The 19,119-nt window shown below is 45.3% G+C and overlaps 1 protein-coding gene across 1 annotated transcript in view; it reads right to left on the minus strand.

The window, feature by feature from the left end:
* The window catches only part of HSD17B2 (hydroxysteroid 17-beta dehydrogenase 2), a 44,678-nt gene that overhangs the window by 13,822 nt on the left and 11,737 nt on the right, over window positions 1–19,119 (minus strand). Inside the window, exons 2-3 of the mRNA XM_003791301.3 lie at window positions 10,171–10,383; window positions 4,178–4,363 (exon numbers count right to left, since the gene is read on the minus strand). Coding sequence (XP_003791349.1) covers window positions 4,178–4,363; window positions 10,171–10,383 — 399 coding nt within the window. The remainder of the gene's footprint in view (window positions 1–4,177; window positions 4,364–10,170; window positions 10,384–19,119) is intronic.

Consider the following 19,119-nt stretch of genomic DNA (forward strand, 5'->3'; position numbering starts at 1 on the left):
TCATTTTACTAGGGTACTTTCCATGTGCCAGCACTATGCCAAGCCCTCAGAAGCCACAATGTATTTAAAGCAACACCCAAGACCAGACATGTGCCCTTCAGTAGACACACGCAATGTCTGAAGATCTGTCACAAATAGGGGGTGGGTGCTACCAGCATCTAATGGGTAGAAAGCGTGGATGCCATTTAACACCCCTAATGCACAGAACCGTCCCCACAGAGAGAATTATCCTACCCACCCCAATAGAAAAATATCAGTAACGCTGAGGTCCACTAGACTCAAGAGCAAAGTCACCCCCACTTGACGGATGATGAATTAGAGGCATAGACAAGTGAGGTAGGCTGCCCCAGGTCACCGTGCTAGCAATTGAAGAGTAAGACTCAAACCACTATTGTCTCAGAATCCCTAAGGCCTGAGTCATTTTAGAACGGTTTGTTTTCAACTGTTCTCATCCAAGCACAGCACGCAACTGTACACAAGTGTTTACTCTGCGATTTCTAAAGAGGAAAACCAGCCAGAAAATGCTTTCAGATCTCTCAAACGGAGAGATTTTCTAAACACTCTTTGTACAATCAATCAAAGAGCTGCCTCCTGATTCCTCTGAGCCTTGGTCAAATATTTATTTACTGTCTTGCTGGGATCTAGGTTAAAGAGCTACACTATTTGTATGGGAGGGATGAGAAACATGTTATCCGGGAGTAAGCCTGGTCAAATCTGGAAGAAGTGGCCTGTTGGGGTTATCCACCTAGGAGCTGCTGAGTGACAGGGGGCTGAAGGATAGAAGACAAGTTGGAAAAGGGCAGCTGTGTGCACCTTTTGGAGAACCCTTAGTAGCAACTGACTGCCTTTCCCTCCCTCCATGCTCCTTGGTTCAAAATGAGAAAGATACCAGTGATGAACTCTCAAATAAGCATGTTTTCCAAAATTGCTGTGACATTAATTTTGTCAAGTGGATACATCAACAAGTCACCATCACATTGGATGTTAATTTCTGTGAATTTGTTGGTTATAAATTTTGCCTTTTACACATGCCTTGATTTTCTTAATTCTCATGTTACAGTCTAGCTTTTGTTTTCCTGCCCAAAATCTTTGTTCTGTTATTTTACAAAACTCTCCAGTAAGTGCTACAGAGTCCCTGTTGTGTTTTCTGCTCAATTCCCTGATTCCTCATCAAAGAAAGTGCTAGAGACAGACTTGTGTCCTGCACCAAGAAGTCATATGTTGAAGTCCTAGCCCTCAGGACTTCAGAACATGGCTGCCTTTGGAGACAGACCTTTAAAAAAGTGATTGAGGTTAAATGAGGTCATGAGGGTGGGGCACCCTTATTCAGTATGACTGCCATTCTTATAAGAAGAGGAAGAGACACCAGAGATGCCAGCACACAGACAGAGGGATGACACTTGAGGACACAGCAAGGAGGTGGTCACTTGCAAGCCAAAAAGAGAGACTTCTTGCTGCTGACACCCTGATCTTCAGCTTCCAGCCTCCAGAACTGTGAGTAAAGAAATTTCTGTTGTTTAAGGCTTCCAGTCTTGGTATTTTCCAGACAGCCCTAGCAAACTAACACAGGAGGAAACTGTCATCATTTAAGAACTTAATTTCAGTCTTCGAACATACTCCCCGCCCTTTTGAGTACATCTGTCTCCCATCTCCTCTGATTTCTTACCATTGTTTTAACAACTTTACAAAAAGCCTTGGGTGGATCCTGAGTCCTACAAATGACCTTATTTCTAGAGTCTCTCTGTGACATAAGAAATGTGACTGAGCGGGAGAAGAACAAGAGAGGCACGGGGAAGAGCTAGTCCGAGAAAGCTCAAAGCTCTGGAACTAAGACCACACAGACAGAAAGAACTCGGAGAGCAAGCCCTGGGGGGCTGGCAGCAGGTTTTGTTTCAGACAGGTTAACTTGGTGATGATCCTAAGAAAATGAGATAGACATAGCAAGGCTGAGGGCAAAGCATTTGCACAACCAGAGGGTAAGAATAAGAGTGAGAGGTGGGATTTATTTTAAAATTCAAAGTTTCCCTTCAATGGAAATTTAGGACAACAGATTAAGAAATTCTGGCTTAGAAAGACCTTTAGAGGCCACACTGACGGTGCACGAATGGACATCCTCTGTGATATTAAGCTCTTCGCTCCCCCTCCATTCATCTGTTTTTTCATTTTACACTCATTCACAGCCTTGCCTTTCTTCATTTATTAATTGAGCTCTACCACAGGCCAGACACTGGGCCTAAAGTACATACTTTGTACGTTTGCAACAACTGAAGTAAAATCTTATCTATGAAGGAGCTGTTTAAAGTGAAGAACAAAGAGAGAAAAGAGGAAAAACATCCTTGTCAGTCTGCCAAGGACAAGGCAAAGATCAGTTATTTTAGTAAATACAGTGGAATCCCTGTAAGTGAGCTGTCAAGGACTGTAACAAGCTGGTCAACAGACAGAGGTCAACATAAGGAACTGGGCCTACTATACTGACACATGCATGTGGTGCGTGTCCTGTCTATGAGAATCAGGACCAGGTAAGGAGATGGCCAGTGTAGGGTGGTGATCAACTATGGAGGTGCTACTATATTGGTTGAATAAATGAGACTTTCCTAAATATACCGGATAGTTTCAAGGAATTGAGAAAGGAGAAGTCTTCCACAGAAGTCTACTCTGTAGGGCTAAGTTCAGAACAAAGATAAGGATAAAATATTGCACCTGTGTTTCCTTGAGATTTATTAGCATTAGCAAGGTGGGAAGGAATTGGAAATACTTTGGGGTTCTCATGCAAGTTAAAATATAATGCTCATTGCTCTTAATCCTCCTAGAGGGAGATTCCTGGAGGGATGGTCTTCCTCCCTCTCTCTTTTTCCCTGACTCTCGTCCCCTCCCTCCCTTAAGCCTCAGGCCAACTAGTGACTCTAGTCAAAAATATAGAATAGTCAGTCTCAAGGAAGTTACTGAGTCAGTAAGGTGATGAGCAAGACAAGAATGATCTAGAAAATGCAGAATCCCCCCTGAAAGAAACTCTTCAGAATTGTTATTCACATTATTTTTAAAAAAGCAAAACCAAAAAACCCGCAAGAACCAAGCAACCAAACAAAGAAACAAAAAACACAACTACAGGGTGTTCCGATGTCCCCAAAGTCACCATATATAAGGAAGACGGGAAATTGTAGCTAAATGTGCCTTTGTTTACAAAACACTCATAAAATTTTACAAAATATTAACGAAATAGTCTCTACATGTTGGCCACCTCTTTGTAAAACTTCCTAATGAACATTTTGTAAATACAGGTACATTTAGCTATAATTTCCCATCTTCCGGGTGTATGGTGACTTATAGGACACCCTGTACTTAAGCCGTTTATTCAAAAAAACATTACTTACAATTCATTGATCGATCCCCACAGTGAGGGATGGTGTTCCCCAAGGTGAGGGCAGGATTCTCGAGTCCAGAACCCCTCCCTTTAGCTCTCACTCATGCAGTGACCCCAAAATACCCATGGGCATTTCCCAAAGCTGAGCAAGGCCCTGAAGAACCCCAGTTTGAAAATGTCTGTCCTAGAAGAAAGGGTATGACATCACAGCCGTGGGTATTGTTTGCGGAAAGGGAGATTATTAAGCCCCTGACTCAAGTTATTGACTATTTGTTCTTGGAAATGGAAAGAGGCAAATGGTCCCTTGGCACATCCTGACCCAGCAGTGTTGAGACTGTGCAACGCTGGGGACAAACTCCCGGTAAACATTAGTAGGCAGCCAGCTGAGACACGGAGCTCTGAGGGTGTGAACGGAGGTATGTATTTGCCTCCTTATCTTACAAGGAAGTGAACAGAGCATGTGACGCTTGCAAAGGGTTGAAAATAGGTTGCCTGCAGTGCTGACGTTACCTGAAATGCATGATTTCCATCCAAATCTAGGAAAGCTTGTGTGTTGACAGTCACGTCATGAAGTTATATAAGAACCCTAAATCCCCATTAATGAATAGATGAGCTGGAAGGCAGGTAAGAGTCTGTACATGAAAGGATGTGAAAGGAAAGAAAGGTTTTATTGTATTAAGGTAAATAGTGAATATATGTAATCTTACCCCACCCTTGCCTTTGCGTGCCCTGCTGTCCTGTTCAGCCCACAAAGAATACAGTGAGCCGTGTCTTGCGACAGGCCCCCCGTGACCATGTGGGGAAAGGCTGACTCACCTCCTATGCTGCTGATATTCACCAGCCTCCCCTTGGATTTCCTAAGAAGGGGCAAAAATGCTTTCGTGACTTCCACAGCGCCAAAGAAGTTCACGGTCATGCACCGTCTATACTCAGTCATGGGAATGAGCTCGCCGTCCGTCGGGAAGCCAAGGACCCCAGCATTGTTGACCAAAGCCCACAGTCCTGGAAAGACAGAAAGGAACAGCTTTGAGGAGGGGCAGGACTAGAGAGTGTGAAGATCTTTTAACACTTCAAGCTCTGGAGGCAGACGTACCCCTTTGATATTTAGGTTGTAGGCTGATTATAAACTCTCAAACCTCAGTCTCCCTGAATACCTAAAACTACCTACCTTGGAGAGTTGGATGGAGAGTAAAATTTGTGAAATACTAAGCAATAGTTTTTGGAGGTTTTTTCCCTATTGCCTCAAAACCCTCTTCTACACTGAGGTAGCTGGATATGAGTTGTACAGGGGAAGGGATGGCATAGCAAGTGGACAGGAGCAAGTCTTTAGCTGGCTTTGAAGTCTCTAAAGCTTACCTCCTATTTCTTTCTCAAAGGGCACACGTACAGTGTATCTTCACAACAGGTAGGATGATATGAGAGCCTGTTTTCCTTATCCATAGACTATAAAAGATCCCCTAAAGAAGCAGGAAAACCAGAGAAGTGCTAAGACCTGGGATGATTTCGGGGTCCCTCACAGGGTCCCTGAGTCTTATTCCCTGCCCCAACCCTTGACATGCTGCTCACATTCAGAATCTCCAAGAGGGCTTGTTCAAACACAGATTGCTGGCTCACACCTGTTTTAGTATCTGGGTGGGGGCCTGAGAATCTGCATTTCTAGCAAGTTCCTAGGTGATGCGGGTATTGCAGGTTTGGACCACATTTGGAGAACCGCTGCCTGCGAGTAATGGTTTGAGATCTTAATGCACATTAAGATCACCTGGGAAGCCTTAAAAACCTCTAACACCCAGGCCACACCTCAGCATCTTAGTTCAGAAACACTGGAATAGAGGCGAGAAGAAATCTGGGCATTTAGAGTTTAAAACAGTGGTTCTCAACCTTCCTAATTGCCACGTTGTTACAAATGGAACAAAGGGGTCACGACCCACAGGCTGAGAACTGCTGGTTTAAAAAGTCCCCAGGCCACTCCAATGTACAAGCTTATAAAACCACCACCCTATGTAGTAGGAAAGAGGTAATATGAAAACTCCACATGTTGACAGGAATCTATAGAGAGAGGTGAGTGACCTGGTTCCTTCTTACCTGGGAGAAACAAGGATCTGGATGTATTTAGCTAGACAGACCTGAAACACATTCTCTGAGAAACCTGAGCCCAGTGTGGTGTGGGCAGTGGTTCTCCAGGCATGGGCCCGAGCCAACAGCATCAGCATCAACTGAGCACTTATTAGAAATGCAAATTCTTGAATCCCACCTCAGACCTGCTGGATCAGAAACTGTTGATCAGAAAGCATTGTTGAACCTCAGCATTCATGATGAATTATAACATGCCCTCCAGAGTCCTATTGAGGACCTAAGGGTGAGAACCTGTGTTACGGGAACTGGTGAGTTTCAGTGCTGGAAAGGATGGCACCAGCCTTAACTGTGCAGGGAGGTAGCAGGAGCAACCAGCATGGGGACTGGGCACAGCACTGGACATCTAAGCAGAGGCCAGCATGAACTGTTGATCATCACAGACCACAAGTCCCATCCCTAGGGATTTAAATGCTACCTGGAGGAAATGAGGTGTGCTCAAAGTAACTGAAATGGTGATGCCTGTAGCTCAGTGGGTAGGGCGCTGGCCACATACACCAAGGCTGGCGGGTTTGAACCCAGCTCAAGCCAGCTAAAACAACAATGACAACTGCAACAACAAGAAAAAAATAGCCAGACATTCTGGCAGGCACCTGTAGACCCAACTACTTGGGAGGCTGAGGCAAGAGAATCACTTAAGCCTAAGAGTTTGAGGTTGCTGTGAGCTGTGACATCACAGCACTCTACCCAGGATGACAGCTTGAGACTCTGTCTCAAAAATAATAAATAAATAAATAAATAAATAATAACTTAAATGGTGGTTCAAAATAGAAATTGAGGTAAGTTGGCCAAGCATGGCAGCTCACACCTGTTATCCTCAAATTCTGGGTGGCCAGATCACTTAAGCTCAAGAGTTCGAGACCAGCCTGAGCAAGAGCGAGACCCCTGTCTCTAATAAAAATAGAAAAATCAGCTAAGTGTAGCAGCGGGCACCTGTAGTCCCAGTTACTCAGGAGGCTGAGGCAGGAGGATCACTTGAGCCTGTGTTTGAGATTGCTGACAGGCTGAGACCATGACACTCTAGCCTGGGCAACAGGTTGAGACTGTGTTTCAAACAAAAGTTGTTTAATAAGAAATAGAGTTAAGTATTTACTTAAAATAAAATTACATTTCCTGCATATCTGAATTTGTGGTCTTACATTTACATATATTAATCACTGGTGCTTAGTAAGACCTCCACAACTATTAGGATGGTGATGAGCAGAGAGATCGTCTCTTTACAGCAAGAGATGGGGTTTAATCCACTCAACCTGGTGCACACCTTTGGCCAGTCAACATGCAGCTTGAGAATATCCCAGAACAGGGGTCCTCAAACTTTTTAAACAGGGGGCTAGTTCACTGTCCCTCAGACCGTTGGAGGGCTGGACTGCGGGCCCCGGGATGAGTCCGCTGCTAAGCAGGACAGGCAGCGGCAGCAAAAACACCTGGCAGGCCAGATAAATGTCTCAGGCAGGCTGCATGTGGTCTGCAAGCTATAGTTTGAGGACACCTGTCCTAGAGTAAGAGCTGGAAAACTTTTCCTGTAAAAAGCCAGATAGTTTACAGATGTTCTATAAAAGGCCAAATGTTTTAGTTTTGCAGGCCCCACAGCATAGCAGCACCACCGCAGCCACGGACTACATGCAAATGAATGGAGTGGCTAGGCTTCAATAAAACTTTATACAAGGACGTTGACATTTGAATTCCAAACACTTTGTATGTGTCGAAAAATATTCTTCTTCTGGTTTCTTTTAACCTTTTAAAAATGTAAAAACCACTCTTAGCTCATAGGTCATACAAAACCAGGTGGTAGACATAAAAAGTATTCTTTCAATAACAAAGTTAACAAGACAGAGAACAGATTAGTGATTGCCAGAGGTCATGTATGGGAATGTGGCTGTGAGAGCTAGCACGAGAGTCTGGTGGCGATGGAATAGTTCTGTACCTTTATCGTGGTGAGAGTCACACCATTGCAGAAATGCACCCACAGCCACACACAAACATAGCTGCATGAATGGGGAACAATGGAAAATAGGAGCCTTTGCTGAGTCCTGCCTCCAACTAGGGACTCTTCTCAGTGTTGTCTATATAATAACTAATCTTTCAGCTACCAAATGAGACAGGTACCATGACTCTGCTTTTGCTGGGAACGTCAGCTGTATAAAGGATGTCAGCCACAAGGGCCCACGGCCTCTGTGGGAAGCCTTCACATAAAGCTAAAACAAGAAAAAGCAGAGCTAAGAAACAGAGACAGTGCATGAGGCTGGATCCCACTGTACCTGAAGCCAACTGGCCTTTTCCATTATGTAAGGAAGTACATTCCCTTTTTGCTTTAGCAATTTGGAATTGGGTTGTGTCACTCGTATCTATCTGAAAGAATCCTGGTTCTTGTTCTGAAGGAACCTAGCAGAGAGAGTGGGCGCTGAAAGGAGCATCTGGACCAGGATGCGAGTAACGCAACCTGGATGAGCAGAGAGGTCGTGCAAGAGACGCTCTGTGGGAACCAGACCTCCTGTGGAGGTGGCGTCTGCCACTGCACAAAGCCAGGAGCCTCAGGAAAAGGAAGGAGAGGCAGGAGGGATATCCTAGTACGAGGAAGTGGGATGTGAAGAGGTATGAACAGTACATTCGAGTCCAGCAACTCCTCAGGATTTACTCCGTGGACCAGCAGGTATTGCAGATTGAGGGTTTGGCAGGCGCCGTTCTAGGAAGGCCTTCTAACCCTTGTTAAGCTGCTAGGATTTTATTTGGTGGCAGCTAGGGAACCAATGAGACGGCCGATGGGACACTGACAGTGCACATCGCCTGCCGCAGGTCTGCCTCGTGGGAGGTGCTCACCATGTGGAGGCTCTGTGTATCAGAAGGATTTCAGGAGGTGGACGACATTGTAAGGCGTGCATGCCGTGAGGATTACTCTCCATTCGGAAAGCATTAGGGAAGGAAAGACCAGTTGCAGGGTAGACTGTTGGGGTATCTGAGGGGAGATGACGGCTCGCACTAAGTCATGGCTGAAGGCCATGGTGGGAAGAGAATGCACAGTAAAGATCCAGCAGGCAGAATTGACAGGACTTGGGCCAAGAGGGTACAGGGCTGGAGGGTAAGCAGGGGGTCTCCCCCTCTACCGGTTTGTTGGCTTAAATGGCTGGTTATGTGGCAATGCCAGTGTCTGAGCCCTAGGACACAGAAGAGCAAACTGATTTGCAGACTGGCAGCAGGCAAAAAAGACAGTGAGGTCAGGTTTTGGCACACTGAGGTTGAAACTCTGGGATATAAGCAAAGATGATTAGTGGATAATTTTATATACATGTACGCATTCCTGAACTCATCCCAGAAAGAGTGCTACCTACCCCACTACTGACAACTACTACAGTCACCTTCCAAGTACTCTCCTTGGGAAGCTGTGCACTGACACCAGCACCTCATCCACCCCTCAAAGCAAATTTGGAAGTCTTTCTTCTGGAATGGCCATCAGAGCTTCCAAGCACTCTCCCCTTGGCCAAGCTGGTGACTGTAGTGATATTCAGCAGTAAGGCATGTAGCACTTTTTCCAGGATGAGTTTGAAAACTTAATTGTCCAACCTCATAGGTCCAGATATGGACAAGAAGGACCAGTTGGTAATATAGATTTGGAAGTTACTGGCATAAACCAGTACTTCTCAGCCCTGGCCTAACAAAAGCATCATCTGGTGAGCTTCAAAATTGACCGACACCTGGGATGCCGTTCTAGGGATACTGATTTAATTGGATGTGAGGGGTTAGTGTACTCAGGCAGGGCAGGCTCTGGAGTAGGGAATCTGTACAGTCACATGAGGACTGGCACCTCAGAAGGACCTTGCACGTGGTTTAATTCTCTGCTGGCACCATCTGAACTCTTAATCATTGTTCTAACAAGGGACCCACATTTTCATTTTGCATTAGCTCTGCCAAGTTATGGCACCCATCCTGGACCCAAGCTTGGGTCGTTTCAAACACTCCCCAGGTGATTCTAATGCACGGACAGCAGGATCGAGGCCCCCTGGAACAGAGACGGTCCGGGAAATGTGGCTGTAAGTTTGGGGATGAGGCCCTCAGCAGCTTTCATATCCACGGGGAGACAGAGGAAGAAACAGAAAGATCAGAGAGCTAGGAGGGTGATAGGGGGCTGGGGGCCCCAAAGCCAATGAGGGAGTGTGTGTAAGTACTGCAAAGAAGCCAAGAACTTGGTCTCCAGGACAATGCTGATCCACTGCGGCAAGGCAGTGAGGGAGGTGTGGGGAGGGCTGCCCTCCAATGGGAGGTAAAGAAGTGGCAACAGGGCTCTGGGGATCCAAAGAGCTTGGCTATGACAGAGGGAGAAGAGAAAAGGTGATGAGTATGGCAGGACATTGACCCCCAAGCACGCTGGGGAAATGTTAATATTGCTGGAAGGAAAGCAATGAGGGGGGCAGGGGGACTTATGCACGGGAGAGTGACTGAGTAGATGGTGGAGTGAATGTGATGGAGAATTCTAGAAGTCCTGTGTGGATGACCCATGTCTGAGTATGTCTAACATCTTCATATCCATAAAGGCCCCACGTGTGACAAGGGCTCCGTGCAGGTGTCCTCAGGGGCAATCAGCAGCCAGAGAGGCCCTGAGGGCCTGGCTGGAGCAGAGTTGGGTAGGAAGTTGGGAGGAAGATGAAGAGCTACCGTGAGCACTGGGAGCTGAAAGTGGCCAGTACCTCTGTCCTGCACCTTCTCTGTGACTTTGCTGACAGCATCTTTTATCTGCTCCGGGTCGGTGATATTCATCTGGAGCACCGAGAGACGTGGGGAGCAGGTTTTTCGCAATTCCTCTGCTCCTGGGCCCTTTTCATTCAAAACGCCAGCGAAGACTGTGAAACCCAGCTTGTCCAGATACTTGCACAAAGCATGACCAATTCCGGAATCGCCACCTGCAAGGGGTCAAGGCCATAAGGAGTGAGGTGAGACCAAAGTGACAAGAGAAATGTTTAATAAGGAAAACATTGTGTGTTGTCTGGGACTGACCGTGTTCCCTGAAGAGAGGGGGTCTTGGGGTAATTTCTTTTGTATGCTAAGTGGGGAAATGAGCGGAGAAACCAAGATTTACCCATTTCTCCCTCTACAGATAGAGGCAGAAGGGGAATGGCCTGGAGGAAGAATGGTCTGGAGAAGGTGGTGGCCAAAGAGGAACTTGGGAGGAAAACCAAGACACCTGAAGCAAATATTTTAATTAATCTCTGTTGTGTAGTATTTACCGTAACCTCTAACACTCCACAGAGCCTTCAGCCAAACATTCATTCCACGCTAAAAGTGTGGAGTTGGCTTTGCTTTGTGGAGTCACAGAGCACAGCAGAGGCTGCTCGCAGAGGCCAGTTCATTCTGGATTTTAAAAGTTGAAGGCTCAGGGCCACCTGTGTGTCTCACCTGCCCAAATTGTCCCCCAATCCATGGAACAGGCACGAATCCTAGAGGAAAATAAGAGTACAGCAGAAACCAGACAAAAAGCCCTAAGTGCAATTGCTTTGTGAAAACAGAGACTATGTACTGTGGGAAATATGTGCCAGGCCTCTCAGAATTTGAGATGGGAGATTAACAAATCCAGTCAGGGGGGTATTCTGGACCTGGGGGAAAATGTTTTATACAAGTAAACATAAATGTTTACAATTCCGAAGTGGAAGATAACATAGACATAAAAATCACCCTTTGAGCCACATCCTAATAAAGGCATAACAGTAACATGTCTCTGCAGTTTTAATGACCTGGCCAGGGCATGTGATCTTTCCTGTAAGCCCTGGGAGATCTCCCTTGTCGATAGTCGGAGGCTGTAGTCAGGTGTCCCCCTCAAGAATCAGGAGGCAGGGAAAATCAAAGTGCAGATGGAGAATCAACTCAAGGATCATCTGGAAGAGCTTGGAAATCGCACTTCCAAGCTAACAACACCTGCCTGGAATCCGGCCAGGAGGGTTACTGTCCCCAAAGTGAAGACAGGCATTCACATACGCTGTCAATAAATGCCTAGAAGATGAAGATCTACCATTATTTTAAATGTGCATAGCCTTTGACCCAAAAAATCTCAATATCTGTCCTAGAGAAGTATTCACATATGTGCAGAGAGACCTAAATGATGTTTACAGCACTGGATAGGAGAATGGTTACATAAATTAAGGGCCAGACAATGCAATATGACACAGCAGTTTTAAAACATGGGCTAGAACTATACAAACTGACATGGATATTTCTCCAAGATACTTTGTTAAGTAAAACAAAACAAGTCACAGTAATGCTTATTAATAGAATCCAATTTAATGCAAATAAAAAGGAGAGCTAATTCTACAGCTATCTACGTGCAGAAATAAAAAAGACAGAATTTGGTAGGAGAGACAGTAAAATGGCAACAGTCATTCCGTCTAGGAGGAGAGGCAGAATGAGGGTGGCTTTTTCCCGTAATATTTCCCACTTTTGCTAGAGGAAAGTACTTATTTTTCTTTCATAATTTGTTTTTTTATTACAATGGAGATTGGCCAATACTGTAAGTACAGGAAAGTCAGTGCAGCTGGCATCAGCAACACAGCCGGAGAGAGAGCAAGAGGTGTGGGCACGCCTGTCCTTCTGATGCCGCTGTTATGAAATGAACACACCTGGCCGCCATCATTGATTGAATTTAACATTTGTTCCATCTCCTTCCTTCCTCTATCTCCAAGTACATCGGTGCCCAGCGACTAGCTGTGTGTATGTAATTTCCCACCTAGGCCTGGCCTAGGAGCTGGTACCATTTGAAGCAGGCACCTGTCATGTGGCATAAATTCATGTTAGAATCCTCGTTCCAATACATAATAATATATGTACTGAGGTTTTTTGAACTCAGCTAAAGGGACTTTGCCCTGAAGAAATGGACATGTTGCTGGACAGATCTAACTTCTGGGTCTACAGAGTTGTGCTCTCCAGTCACTCCCTGGAAACCCCTAAATATCACTGTTGGCCAAGTCTGTCCTACGAAAGGACTCCCCCAGATGCCCATAGTGGAGATTATCTTTCACATTTTACAGGTTCAAAAAAAAAATACTGAACATGAAAGAGGCCAAGGTCACAGAGGGTAAGGATGGAGCAGAGCTCTTGGCTACCTCCTAAATCCAAGCCCAGGACTCCCCATCATACTGGACCAACCACCTTCTCTTTTATCTGTGTGAACAGAGGGCAGTGTGAAGACACCAACCCCAGGATGATCCTCCTGTGGTCCTCATGGAAGGATAGTAACTAACCGAAACGACTGCATTAGAACCAGGCTGGAATGAAAAGCGTGCCCAGAGCCTGCTTCTCCACAGGCTGCCCCAGGCGGTGACGCCCCACACCTATGCTCTGCCTTCTTATGGGCACAGCTGGACATGATGGGGCCATGGATTTTAAAACCGCCCACTCCCCTTCGAGGCTTGTGTCCTGTCAGCCTGCCTGCATGCACCTCTGCACAGAGAGAACCGTTCTGCAGTGCAGAGATGAAGGCCACAGCCCCAGCTCTAAGTAGCACGTACACACCCAGCCACAGCATCTGCTGCTTGCCAAGGAGCTGAGGAAGGCGAGAAAGGGCCATCCTCCCAGAGGAGCTGCTGCCCCTGAAGAGATGCGAACTGTCACCTGCGTTCAGACCTGGAGTCCATCATCGGCTCCCCAAATCCAGGGGAACACGAGGAACATGAACCCTGCTCTTTGCAGCCCTTCTTCTGGCCTCGCATCCCAAAAATACTTGGATAAATTCAATGGCTTTTGTGTGTGTGCCACTACCGTGACGCTGACAGCTGGCGCTTTCCCATAGGAGTACTCACAATTCTAATTGTCCCGTGTAACTACACCCCTGACTGCAACTGACTGGACTGGGATTGGCCAGCTTTCCCCTCCCAGCAATGTAGAATTCTTACTTGCAAGATGCCAAGCAATCTTCATTACTCTTTGACCCAGGAGGATATTCGGCTCAAGAGCTGATGGTGGGTGAGGGTGCTGCCTTCCATCGTATGGATGGAGATATAGGCTAAGTCTTCCGAGGAATATTAACAGGCAAAGCCACAGATAAAAACAAAAGCTCATATCAGACAGTATCTCCAGCAGCAGACAGCAGCTTCCTTGGCTCAGGACAGCATCCCGGTTTCTGGAGGACCTCAAGTGACCTCCTTCATATTCATGATATAAGACACCCCACAACCCCATAATAATCTTCCTTCTTTCTCAAATCAGTTTGGGCATCTAGGCTAAACTCCATCGTTTTTTTACTTATTATGGATGAACTGGTTACTGCTGCTTTGAAAAACAATCTGGCAGTTTGTCAAAAGGGTAAACAGGGTCACCAGAGGACCTGGCATCTCTGCTCCTAGGTATAAGGTCTAGAGAAATTAAAACATACGTGCATGTGTGCTCGCAAAAACCTGTACAAAAATGTTCATAGCCTGTAATCCTAGCACTCTGGAAGGCCGAGGCGAGGGGTAGGGGGGTGGGTGGGAGGGGACAGCCTGAGCTCACAGGTTCAAGACCAGCCTGACCAAGAGCAAGACCCCATCTCTAAAAATAGCTGGGCATGTGGCAGGCACCTATAGTCCCAGCTACTTGGGAGGCTAAGGTAAGGTAATTGTTTGAGCCCAGGAGTTTGAGGTTGCTGTGAGCTATGACACCACCTCACTCTACCAAGGGTGACAAAGTGAGACTCTGTCTCAAAAAAAAAAAAAGTTTATAACAACATTTTTTGAAATAGCAGAAAAAGGAAACTAACCAAATGTTCATCACTGATGAATGGATTAAAATCTGTGGTTTATCCTTACAAAGGAATAATACAAATATTACATATTGAGCAATCAAAAGGAATGATGTTTTGATGCCTGCTGCTACATGATGCACACTGAAAACATTCTACTGGGCCAGGTGCAGCGGCTCACACCTGTGATCCCAGCACTCAGGAGTTGGAGACCAGCCTGAGCAAGACTGAAACCCCCATCTCTACTAAAAATAAAAAAAAACTAGCTGGGCATTGTGGCAGATGCCTATAGTCCCAGCTACTCAGGAGGCTGAGGCAGGAGGATTGCTTGAGCCCAGGAGTTTGAAGTTGCTGTAAGCTATGATGACACCATGGTACTCTACCCAGGGTGACTGACTTAAGACTTTGTCTCTAAAGAAAAGAAAAAAAGGGAAGAAAAAGTATCCAAGGTGCTCAGCCCTACTATGAAACTAATTTATAGCTTTCATATGAAAGCTATAACCCAAACATAGCCCAAAAATATGGGGAAAGGGGAGAGGAGGAGGGTGATTGGTGGGACTATGCCTATAGTTCATCTTACAAGAGTACATGTGAATCTTTCTAAATGTAGAATATAAATGTTTTAACACAATAACTAAGAAAATGACATGAAGGCTATGTTAACCAGTTTGATAAAAATATTTCAGATTGTATATAGAACCAGCACACTGTACCCCATGACTGCATTCATGTACACAGCTATGATTTAGTTAAAAAAAAAAAAGAAAAGAAAAACAGAAAACATTATAGTGAACGAAAGAAGCCAGTGCAGCAGGAGAAACCACGGAAGAGATATTTTGATCTTGATCCTGTTTTCTCTGAGTAGAGAATGAGGTGGGAGACATTTCTGAAGGTAGATCTTTGTTTTTGTTTAAATTGTTTAACAATTTAAATTTTGTTAATTTGTTTTTGTGGGGGTTTTTTGAGACTATGTCACCCTCAGTAGAGTGCTGTGGCGTCACAGCTCACAGCAACCTCAAACTCTCAGACTTAAGTGATTCTCTTGCCTCAGCCTCCCAAGTAGCCGGGACTATAGGCGCCCACCACCCAGCCTGGCTATTTTTTGGTTGTTGTTGCAGTTGTCATTGTCGTTTAGCAGGCTCCAGCCGGATTCAAACCTGATAGCCTTGGTGTATGCGGGCGCTATAAGCACTGTGCTATGGGCACCGTAACCTGAATGTAGACCTTTGACCAGTTTCATGAATTTAAGACCTGACTCTCTCAGAAAAATGTCTAGGAAGAGCCTAGCACAGAGTAGGGGCTAGATAATGTTGAACTTTACCCAAACCTATTATCCTGGAAAATAACAAAGGGTAAGAAATCTCCCCCCCACCCCCGACCTCCCACCCTTCTAGAACCCTCCTAGCTGTTCTAGGAAACAGCTTCCTGCAAAGAACCCCCTTCACCATGTGACTTAGATGAGACACATGGATACCCGCCTTGTTCACCTGTGACGAGGCAGACCCAGAGCCTCCAAATTCCCTTTCTCTGCCTGTAAGCCGTTAGCTGAACTTCTTGTTTCTACTGGTCAATTGGAACAAAATCTCCATTAACCACCCTTTGGTGCAGATTCTCTCATTCCCCCGGGTCCTGGTGCCCCTCAGCCTGAGTCATCCCCTCCTCTCCTGTCTGATTGTAGCCCCCTCCCTCAAGCATCCCATCCCAACACTCAGGTCTCTCCAGCCTCCTCCATGCCTCTCTATAAAAGCAAACCCTGGCCGGGTGTGGTGGCTCATGCCTGTAATCCTAGCACTCTGGGAGGCCGAGGCAGGTGGATTGCCCTGAGCTCAGAGGTTCAAGACCAGCCTGAGCCAAAGTGAGAGCTCCCCACCCCCACACTCCCCACCACCCCCGTCTGTACAAAAATAAAGCTGAGCATTGTGGCAGGCGCCTGTAGTCCCAGCTACTTGGGAGGCTGAAGCAAGAGAATCACTTAAGCTCAAGAGTTGGAGGTTGCTGTGAGCTATGATGCCACAGCACTCTACTGAGGGCCACAAAGTGAGACTCTGTCTCAATAAAAAATAATAATAATAAATAAAAAAATAAAAGAAAATTATAAAAGCAAACCCTAACCTTCAGACCTTAAGGTCAGAGCATTCCCCTACTGCAATAATCCTTGTGAATGAAGTCTCTTTTAACTAAATCTGAGTTTGTTTTTATTTGGCAGCAAATTAATAAAGTCAAAGTTCACAGACCGTCTGGTGTGCTTGCCCATAAGACAGCAGAGCCTCGGAGCCCTCAGTAACACTGGAGAGGTTATTTAACCTCTATCTCCCTCAGCTTCATAACCTTTTCCGATCCTATATTGGGGCAAGGTCCTAACATAATGGTTTTTTTGTTATTTTTAAACAAAAACACCTTAATTATTTTATGTAACCTAAAATAGATAACAGAATCATCAAGTGAGTTCATATTTATGTTTTCCTCTTTTGAAACTGTAGAATACTTATAAGTAATCCATTAGTCTCTTTCCCACACAAAATAAATTACAGCTGGGAGTATGGCAGTGACAGAAAAATTGGATTGGAAAGGGTTAATGTGTGCGAAATGCTTTAATGGTGCCTATTCCAAGTAATTACTGTGTTATTATTTAAAAAAATAAAACTACGTCATCCTTTCTAATTTTCAGGACTTTGCAAGTGCACTGTCGGTAGATGGAGAGTTTGCCTCTAATGACGGTCAGCCGAACCTCTTGGTGAAGACTCAGATTGTCTGATTCTGCCTGTTCCACTTAGGAACCTTGGGAAAAGTGACCTATAGCCACATACAGCCTCCGTTTCCACCCCTGCCTGGGCTTGACCTGGGATATCAACAAGATCGACCACTTTGCACAGGCCTGGCAGGTTGTAAATGGCCCTGACTTGTGATATCGGAGACCAGGCTGTGCTAGTCCCAATGTTTGCACAGTCTGGGAGGCTGAGCAGGGTCAGAGGACCTTGAGAAAGTATGTGGCTGAGGAGACACTCCCTGTTGAGACAGGATAGCCTCTGTGTACTCCCGAAACCAATAAACAAGGTAGGAGCCTTTGTGAGGAGGCAGAAGGGTTTCATAAGAGTTACCCAACAGTACAACCTAGTATAGATTAGCGCTTACCAGAGTCCAGCCAGCCCCACATGTATTCACTCACTGAGTCCTCCCAACCACCCTGGGAGGTAAGTAATTTTACCATGTCCCTGTACAGAGGAGAAAACTGAGTCACAGAAGGGGTTGGTCATTGAGCTGGGACACAGCAGAGGTAAGTCTGGAACCAGGAATGAATTGGGATATAAATGACTGGAGTTTAAAATATTCAAATCCTCCAGGGCACATAGTAGGTGATCAATAAAAAAGCATTTAAGAGGCCAGTGGAATGTGAGTGCATTAAGAACCCAGAGAGGGTTCTCTGTCACAAGAATCAAAGGCACCTCATTCATCGTGTTCAACATGGCAGAGAAAATGCTGAGGTTGGGTTCAGGTTATGCCCTTTGAGCTCATTCTCACTCTAGGGGCCTGGAAACCTTTCAACTTAGAGCAAACGATGTGTACGAGAGTCACCGATTTGTGCAAGATTGGCATGCATTTGAAATATCAGTTCCTTCTAAAACTATTAATAAGGTTACCATTTATGTGCAAAATGGAAACTGTACATCATCTTGAATTTTAAAGCGGTTAAGAATTATATACTGTAGTTTCAAAGTGTATTTCTGCTCCTGCCACATGGGGGCATGTATTGACTGGTGAACAGGAACACACCCCATCCTTTGTCGAGGCAAGTATTAAAATTTGTGAATCATGCAATTTTCAGAACTCCTTAGGCAAGGTTCTTTGATGGAAACACACCCACCCTGTACACACAGGACTGGGTTGTGGAACAAGTGGCTCTTAGACACGAGTGAGGTTCCTCAGAGAGAAGGGAGAAAGGGTAAGAATTTGTGAACCTGTAGATGGTTTCTAGTGATTACTAACACATCATGCAAATAATAAAAGTTCAAGGTCGACAATGAGATCAGTAAAAGATGACATTATCCATAACCTCACAATCTAGCATACCTTTCCTGTTTTTTTCTTCTAGTCTTTTTATCCCCTATATATAGTTCTTCACCAATTACAACACACATGTAATTTGACAACTAATTTTAATTTAATATCATATAAGCCCGTTTTACCTATTTCTACACAGTCTTCAAAATCTTAAATTTTTATTACTATATCAAATTCTCCCTATTAAAATGGAGCCAAATAATGAGAGCCTGGATTCTGCAGCCAGGATACCTGGATTCAAATCCCAGCTCTGCCACTTACTAGCTGTGTGGACTTGGTCAGACACTCGACCTCTCTGTGCCTAGTTTCTTCATCTAGGACCCACTCATAGGGTGTTTGAAGGATTATCTGATGTGCTTTATTAAGGTAATCGGAACAGGGCATGGCATGTAGCAATTGCTGTCCAGGCATTTATTAAGCAAATGGTAACTTCTTTTTGTTTGTTTGTTTGTTTGAGACAGAGTCTTACTCTATCACCCTGGGTAGAGAGCCATGGCATCACAGCTCACAACAACTGCAAATTCTTGGACTGGAGCAATCTTCTCGCCTCACCCTCCCAAGTGGCTGGGACTATAGACAACACCTGGCTATTTTTTTAGTAAAGACGAGGTCTTGCTCTTGCTCAGTCTGGTCTTGAACTCCTGAGCTCAAGCAGTCCACCCACCTTGGCCTCCCAGAGTGCTGGGATTACAGGTGTGAGCCACTATGCCCAGCTGGTAACTTCTTTTTTAATCTTCACTACTCCTTTCCAGCTACTTCGAGTTTCTTGAACCAAAAGGATTTTCAGTTCCGTTCTCCTTTCAAAAGGTCATCACAGCTTTTCTAACCACGGTGACAACTCAGCCAAGTACTTCAGCCCTGCTCTCTGCCAGCA

Source organism: Otolemur garnettii, unplaced genomic scaffold (assembly GCF_000181295.1).
Source record: "Otolemur garnettii isolate 467f Iridium unplaced genomic scaffold, OtoGar3 scaffold00047, whole genome shotgun sequence".
NCBI lineage: Eukaryota > Metazoa > Chordata > Mammalia > Primates > Galagidae > Otolemur > Otolemur garnettii.